The 8,741-nt window shown below is 42.3% G+C and overlaps 1 protein-coding gene across 4 annotated transcripts in view; it reads left to right on the forward strand.

The window, feature by feature from the left end:
• The window catches only part of arhgdig (Rho GDP dissociation inhibitor gamma), a 28,374-nt gene extending 20,040 nt beyond the window's left edge, over window positions 1-8,334 (forward strand). For all 4 annotated transcript variants that reach the window (XM_088936468.1, XM_088936471.1, XM_088936469.1 and 1 more), the window contains exons 4-6: window positions 4,210-4,286; window positions 5,592-5,655; window positions 6,347-8,334. In XM_088936468.1, the coding sequence (XP_088792594.1) occupies window positions 4,210-4,286; window positions 5,592-5,655; window positions 6,347-6,546 (341 nt within the window). In that variant the 3' untranslated portion in view covers window positions 6,547-8,334. The remainder of the gene's footprint in view (window positions 1-4,209; window positions 4,287-5,591; window positions 5,656-6,346) is intronic.
• The last annotated feature ends 407 nt before the right edge of the window (window positions 8,335-8,741 follow it).

Below are 8,741 nucleotides of genomic sequence, written 5' to 3' on the forward strand. Positions count from 1 at the left end.
GGACAGGGGTCTTCACCCACGGCTGCTCTGCTGACAGCAGGCGGAGGGGCGGCGTGTTCATTCTCTTTCTTATGAATAGAATTAAGTTGCTCTCCAGTCGGCAGCCATTTCCCTTAATCACATTCAGCAACACTCGACATGGTAACCGTGATTCTTGTTGATCGCAGTCAGCTCTTGGAAAGAGAAGTACTTTCTCCCTGCGGGATCGTTGTGCTGTTCGCCGCTGCGTGCACTTGCATGTGAACTATTTGAATCTGTCTCTACAAACTCGTTCTGGAGTCTGGGGGAAGCGTCTTGGGGCCTTCTCGGTCAGTGCTCGGAGAAGAGATGCCTGCCAGCGCAGAGGAAGTCATTCCTGTGGTGGCTTTTCCAATTTTCCTCTCAGGCCGCTTTCCCTGTACAGTGTATACCCCGGTGTCCTGGCCAAATTTCCCATTGGCCCTTACCAATCATGGCCTCATAATAATCCCCATCTATGAACTGGCTTCATCACTCTGTTCTCCTCCCCACTGATAGCTGGTGTGTGGGGAGCGTTCTGGCGCACTATGGCTGCCATCGCATCATCCAGGTGGGGCTGCACACTGGTGGGGGTGGAGGGGAGTCCCCATAACCTGTAAAGCGCTTTGAGTGGAGTGTCCAGAAAAAGCACTATATAAGTGTAAGCTATTAATATTATTATTATATACTGCTGCAGGAACCCCTGTGAGCCGAGCATGGAGACCACTGAACAGTGAGCAAGAATACTCTGCTTCTGTGTTGCCGAAAGCAAGGCGCATAAGCTACCAGGTTGCTGAATGTGATTTAATCAATCTGCTGTTCTTTAAACTCCAGGATTTTAAGGCCAAGTCACTGTTAACTCTACTGTCCCTGACAATACTGTTTTTACGCTTCCTAGGGAATGATCTGCACTAGTTTTCTAATGGCAGTAGTCCATTGCTGTTTGTGGGGCTTTATAGCATATATTAGGGCATATATTAGCATAAGTATGGCAAAAGTTGTTTAAAATATTTTTTTTATGATGCAAAACTGTGTGCCTTTCAGCTGTACAATGTGATCTATTGCACCTACAGTGAGTTCATGATATAAGAGTGAGTATTGCAGAGAAGTCCTGGGTCTGATCTGGAAGCTGTCGGCGCAGCTACTCTGCAAGGAAGTGAAAGTGCAGGCCCACGGTGAAAGATCATCAGAAAGGTTTCCCTTCCCTCTGTTCTGAATGCCTGTTGACCTGTTGTGTTGGGAGATTTAGGCTGAAGTGATTTTAACCATGAGATTCAGCATTCCGAAGGGCACAGTTCTCCCCATAGCAACTCTGTACATGTTTCATATACACTGTATCAATTATGTTATTGCATTTACTAGATGAACACTAAATGTAACTAATTGTATGGGCTTTGCTTTGCCTAATGTAATAACAGAGTTATTCTAATTTCTATCGTGAGCATAACAAGGTACAGTTTTTATTAAACACTTTATAATTAATTACAGTAATCATCCCGATTACCATCTCACTATATCTCTTTCCCTGTGTATGCTGTATATGAACATTTCTTTCCAGGTTTTGTTTTCTTTGAAGGTAATATTAGATGGTACCATGGTTGTTGTCTTCAGCATAGTTGAAATGTATATTGCTTCAGACCACAGTTTTCTCTTGCCGTGCGAGTCCAGTCCATGGATCATGTTGATAATCAGCAGATGAAGACACTGAAGCGAACCTCACAATTTCACAACTGACAGTGACGAATGGCAGTTTTGTTAAGCTCGGGGCGTTGCTGTGCCTCAGCATCTCCCTGCCTTTGTTCATTTCCAGGGACTGTTTCAGGAGAAGCTCTGCAAGGCCACATGGCCAGTCTGAAGAGGCGCTAATGCAGTCTCTTTACCCTGTCAAAGGCACAGAATCCTGTGGTAAATGCAGTGAAAGCCAGCACCCCTAGAGAACTGACCAGAATGCAGATTTGAGATTAAGAGTAAACGATTTAAACATGCATATTCTCAGATATCGCCTAACAACCTCTTTCAGAATATTCAGTGGGAACCTGCACTCTCACTTTGCAAGGAGTGTTTAAATGTGCCCTGTTAGAGCTAAAACCAGTCAAAACTAAACACATTTCTAAACGGAAGCTTTTCTTTTAAAAAAAGTCCTTTTGTACAAAATCTGTCCTGTAGTAAAATTAGCCTATAAGCAGCTGGAATTCCAGTGCACTGCAGTTGGGTTACAGTGGGTATTCTCAATATGTCAGTGTAGGTACATGTTGCGGACTGGCGACCCACCTCCTCTCGGTGTCCCGGGAGATGTTGTGGAGAATTGCATCCTGGATTCGATCTCTCCTGCGTGGCGCGCTCAGGTGCTGCAGACCACAGGGGTCCAGAAGCAGTCTGACCTGCCGCTGAGCCAGGAGGAGTATTGTGGCGGCTGCTGCGACTTTAAAACCTTTGAGGACAATTTGGTCAAATGCACATTCTTGGAGGGACAGAAATAAACAGAACTTTTGACAGAATGGGATCTGTACGCTCAAGGGATCAGTCAAGCTAGGAGAGTTATAAATAACAGGGGAAACAGATGCTTCTTTGCAGTAGCTGTTTATGTAGAATACATCCTGTACTGCAGGGAATGTGTACCCTTGTTTGCTGTATCCCTTTAACAAATATTAGTTTAAATGCAGTCTATTTAAAACGATACACTCCTAAAATATACATGCACAGTAAATATACATGTAGTATGTGTTGAGCGAGAGTCGTCCTTAAAGAACAGTTAGCGACTTCCTAAGCTGACCCATTTTAACAAGTGGAATTCGTTGCATTAATGAACTATTCCTGGGGGACTTCTTATTTTCAGTAATGCATTCAAGTGAAAGTGGGGGGGGGAGAGGCCGGCAGATCTCAAATGAGCTCTCATCACTTTATGCAAATATCCGTGGCGCATTTGCTCTGATCTTTCCTTTGATGCTTGCTCCTAACGCGAGAGCCCTAGCAGGAGGAGTGATGCCGAGGAGCTCCACCGGTCACCAGCCCTGCCCACGCTGGCTGCAGCAGTGAGATAAAGCCAGAGCTGGTTATTCATTGTCTTACCTGTCGACTCTGACACTTGAAATGATTGATTTATCTTTATCTCCCAGATGTTTTCACTCTTTGCTACGAATTTAACGCCAAGTTTGAAATCGGAGGTAGAGCTAAGCATTAAGTGTCTGTAATAAGCAAAACATTTTTAAATGGAGCCCAATACTATGCAGTGTTGTATTTTGTAGCTAAATTCAACAGGTTAGAATAGCTGTTTTTTGTCCAGTGGTCTTATTTCGTCATAAGGTGGCTTTTGTGTAGTTGTGCAAAATGTTAATACAAGATAAGCTTTCAGTGAAAAGACTGGCGCATAGACTTTCAAAGAGTTGCCGGTGGTTTGGCGATTTTCACCTTTGTGCTTTTGTGTGCGCAATCGGTGTTAAAACTTGTTGCAAGGTCACCAACGTGAAACTGTAAGCTCAGCCGCCAAGAACCCCTCTTCCTGAAGTGTCTGGAGACCTCCCAGATGTGCTCTCTTCCCTCTGGTGCTGCCGTCACTGATCTGAATCGATTTCCTGCTGCAGCTCACATGACCAGCTCTGCTGATAGCATTGCCTTCTCCCACAACATTGCCTCACGGGTCTGTGATGTTTCAGACTGCATTTTTTGCATTTCATTTTAGTCCACTTTTCTTTTTATTTCCTTCTCAGCATTAGTATTAGAAACTGGTCTCTCTTTCTGAGAAGAAGCAGTGAGGTGTTTTTCGAAAGCTTGGCGAGACAGGAAAAGTGGCTCCCGATGAGTAATGCAGGAGATCTCGGGAGTGGGTTATTTAAGGAGGCCTTTAAAGGCAGGGCCAGCTACACACGTTTCTGATTGCTCTCTGCAAAAACGTTAATCAGTTTCTATCACTTAGAATTCTCCACTTTGGGACAAATTGATTGTGAAACATTTAATTGTAGTTTTCAGTTGATTGACTAAATGAGTAACTGGATATCCAACAGACACATCACCTATGAACTTTCTCCTATGATGTGTGTACTGTTTGCTATCTAATTGAACAATGCATAGAAATCAAGAAAATGCCAAACAGAGCAAGAGGGGATTCTACATGCATCTGTTAAGACCTTCCAAAAGGTCTTACTTTCATTTGCTTTTGAAGTAGCAAATTAGTCCTTTACCAATTTCTGAACAAACCTTGGCATTGTCTTTCAGGTGACCTGGAGGCGCTGAAGAAGCAGAACTTTGTGTTGAAAGAGGGGGTCGACTACCGAGTGAAAATCCACTTCAAGGTGAGTTTCTTAAGGAGTTAGCTGCAGAGTCCGGTGCCCAGGGTCAGATTGGATCCCCTAACAGAGTTGGATTCTGTATGGATGCCAGCAGAAATTAATGACAGCTGTCAACAGACATGCATTAGCATTTGGTCACAGATTAGCACACCTGGGCGCTGCAATTCACCTGATGAAGAAACATCAGTTATGATGAAATGTACAGGCGTATTGCAAGTGGAATTGTGTTTGTGTACAAATAGGCCATTGTATTATAAACTAGTGTTTTGGCAATATGCAAAACTGGTAGGTGGTCTGTAATGTAGTGCTTCAGGGGGCCTTTAAAGTGCTGTAAAACTGACTTGCTGGATGCTCTCCTGTGACCCAGGGCTCTACTTTTTGGGGGAATAGTCATACACTGGCCTGAAAAGGCAGCTTATTGCCATTTTAGATTGCAGAATGAGCACCTCGCGCTGTCTTGCATCGCAGCCAGTGGTTTTACACAAGGGCTGCATTTTAAGCAGGAATCAGAATGCAGGGTGCATGGTTAATAGCTCCTCATCTGCAGCAGCCATCTCTTCCCCAAGAGACTTTATTCTGCACTCCAGTCCGCACTCAGTTCGACGAAAGTCTTTGTCCCCGATATTGTGGAATGTTCATAAGACCTAGAAATAATGTAAAAGAAGAACTAATTACGTCATAAAGCCCTTTCCTGTTCTCTAAATTGTTGTATCCTAAAGGCAGTGTGTTTAAATAATAGCCATTTGCTTTTCCAAGCTAACAGCCCAGTGTGTCTTTAAAACAGCTGTGCCTGTGAGACATTGTATATAGCATTTAACTCTGAACTTAATTTACATAATGCTCTAATGGCCTGTAGCTCTGGGTATTTCTTCAGACAAATGAAATGTTCACTTCCAGCCCTCCTAGGTAGGTATTTGCTCTAGGGCAGATAGAACTCTGTACACCTCTGGAGTGAAGAAGACCTGTTAAAACCACTGAAGGCTGTGCTTCAATGACAGTCTGTATTTTGTGGCTGGTTTCCTTTCAGTTCTCCTGCAGTGTGTAGAGCAAGGTGTGGCTAGAATGATCAAGTAGCTGCATTTCATGCTGTGCTTATTGCCCTCTAGTGGTTGTAAAATGTGAGGTTCCCATCTGAGCATTGTCACATAAAACCAAAATCTCAAACCTTGGATATCTGTGCCTCAGTGCAACACTTTTTCTTAGGTTTTGCGGTGATAATGCAATAAACTGTAATCGAATGGAGGTTTTTTTTCTTCTGCAACCGTCTTATCACAGCTCAGTGTCATCTTTTGTCCTTGTCTTCACCAGGTCAACAGGGATATCGTGTCTGGGCTGAAGTATGTGCACCATACCTACAGGAAAGGGCTGAGAGGTAAAGGACTTAATCCGTGCCTGTGGGTTTTGTATTGCAGATGGGCTGTAATGTCTGCAGTGCATTTTACCGACTATAGCAGGCTCTAAAAAAATCATTGGCATCAGTGTTGAACTACAAACCCAGTTCTGTTTAAGCTAACAGCAGAAGAACATCTCAGCCACAGATGTATTTTATTAGGTGATCATTGTAATGGTTTTGGATCAAAGTATATAATAGTGCCTAATGTGTATATATAATGATATAACTGGTTACATTTAAATGATGATTCACATCAAAAGTGCAGAATATCTCAGAAGTTTCTTTTATGTTATTCAGTTCAGATTTATCCAAGTATTCCTTGACCACAGTGCGTTTCTTCCTAAACTAAATTGCAAGTGTGCCCATCCCTCCTTTTAAATAAAAACCTTTTCTAAAAACGTCAAATACCAATAACCCTCTCTCCTGGGGATGGTAGCCAATGGCCAGCAAGGTAAACAACTTTTAATAAATTCAAACACCACTGATGGTATTCTTCAGAATGCAGTGTGTTGATCGACTCGTTCATACCTTTTCAGATATTGTCAGTGTGGCATTTGAACATGTTCTCTGTCCCTCTCCGATGATGTATCGTTTGAATCGTTTTCATTGAAAAAAGGCCTTCCACTGAGATTTTTCTTTCTCTAACTGTCGTCCTTCTGTGCCCCCCTAGTGGACAAGGCTGTGTACATGGTGGGGAGCTACGGGCCGCGCACCGAGGAGCACGAGTACATGACCCCTGTGGAAGAGGCGCCCAAGGGCATGCTGGTCCGTGGCACCTATCACATCAAATCCTACTTCACAGACGACGACAAGACGGACCACCTGTCCTGGGAGTGGAACCTCAACATCAAGAAGGAGTGGGATGAATAGAGAGCCCGCTGCTGCTGCTGCCACTCTGGGGCCCCCTGCTGGGCAGACGGTGAAAGTTGTGCAAACAGGAAGTTAGGCAAAGCTTAGCGGTTCGGAAAGCCTTTAACTACTCTAGATTGGTGTAAACTACTTAGCCAGACTGAGGAACAATGAAAGATCACGCAAAAACAAAGACTTGCTTCACAACCTGTCTCGAGACACAAAAAAAAGGAGCACTGTCTTTTAATACAGTCAGAGCAAAAAAATTTAAAAGGTGAAGTGATTTTGGTCTGTTCAGGTGTTAATTCACAATTTTCTAATTGTATCTCTTTGTTTCTTCATTTAAATGAGCGCATTCTTGCATTGGAGGTTTAATACTGCAGTCAGGTTGTTTCTAGCACCTAAAGGCCAGCTAGCTGTATAGAGTATAATTAATGAAAGAGACCAATGGACAAACAGGGTTGATTAAACCCTTAAATGAGCATACATCTAAACTACAGTGGTTTAATGAGATTTTAGAAACAGTCTTCTTCTCAAAGTTTTGTTTTTGAGCATAAATATTTCTGCTGGTGGGAAAGCCAGTGCTATGACTTCTTCTGTCCTAGCAAAGGGCTGTTCTCTGTGACCGTGCTCCCCTGAGCATCTCTAACCTTCTGTTTCTGCAGCTTTTGCTGATCTGTTCCTGATATATCTCAACGGGAGAGATTATATTCACTGTAAATGACAGCTTATTATTTTCAAATGACAAGAAAGAACTAATTGAAGATTAATAAAAACAAAAAAGATCACATGGAAATGAAGTTCAGTGTCTTTTTACTCATACTCTACGGTACCTTATATTTTTAACCAAGTGAGGGTACAAAGTTTCATTGCTTTGTTCATGCTAATGATAGCTTATTCATGTGGCCAGAATAGGTTTAAATGCAAAGAATCTGAACAAAATAGTTAAATCTACAACGTACACCGTTGGCATCTAATTTAAATCCATAGTTTTATACTGAATCTGGTTATCCCTCAATTTGGTGCCTTTTAAATGTGTAGATTACAGCCCTTTGGTGCTTCAGTCTTATTTTTTTTTCCCCACTTTGTCTTGACTCACACATGCAATATTAAAAACAGTCAGGAAAGTGCAGTCATTAAAAATGCGATCTGTTTAAAAATAAATCCTGCAAACGCCACTCAAAGGTTGACAGTCATACTGGACCGATACGTGACAAACGCAGTCGTGTGTGTTTTTCACTAAAGCCTAAAAAATTTAAAAATGTGAAATATTCCTTCAACAGACCTTTAAAATGTATATTACTGGGTGAAAGAGTAAAAGAAAACCTAGCTTAATCTGTTTTGATCTTAAAAAAAAAAGCAAAATCATTTGGTGTAGCCTTAAAGCAAAGCATAGCTACACTTACTGTATATCTCTGTTAGTTCAGTTAACTTCTGTGTATATCTTTAATGAAACATTGTGTAAGCGGTGTAAATGTACATTATGTGTCATGAAAAAACAAGTTCAGAAACCTAAAATATCATTGGTGTGTTCTGCTGCATGACTTTCTGGAGGGTGTTTTTTTTAGATCTCTTGGTGCATTTGTACAACATGTAAGAACTGTGCAGAGAGCTGAAAAGTGTGCTTTAAGACTGCAACATCATTTCTGGTTTTTTTATACAAATAAATTGCTTATTGTTCCGTGAGTCTGTGGCCTCTACGCTAACCTCTCAAGGTAAAAATGCTTCTTGGAATGTATCTTGGAAATCTAGTCTGTTCCAGTTCTTCAGGCAACTTGTGTTTTAATAAACATTTGTCCTGTCTGTTAAGTACTATTGCAGTTACACCTTTGTCCACTGGATGAACATGCCTTTAGCTTTCACAGATCTGCTTTATAATAAGTGTATTTTGACTGCACTCACAGTCCTAAAACCCCTAATAGTCTGTCAGTCTATTATGCCTAAACATAATTTCTTTTCCTAACTTACTAGTTTCCTGCTCGATCACAGGGTTGAGCACAGTGACCTCTCTTTTTGAATGCGACGTGTCCCAGTATCTGTGCCTGCCGGACTGCTTCACCTGCAGGGAGAAGTTGAACAGACCGGGGCAGTGAGCCATCTGCAGCTGCTATGAATCCGATCGACCCGGGATCGATTGGATTCATAGGCTGTTTACAGTCCGTTACCCAAGAAACAATCCCCCGAGCGCCGGCAATGACAGGGTCCATTTAAAGACA

This window comes from Atractosteus spatula, chromosome 18, assembly GCF_055471065.1.
Source record: "Atractosteus spatula isolate fAtrSpa1 chromosome 18, fAtrSpa1.hap1, whole genome shotgun sequence".
NCBI lineage: Eukaryota > Metazoa > Chordata > Actinopteri > Semionotiformes > Lepisosteidae > Atractosteus > Atractosteus spatula.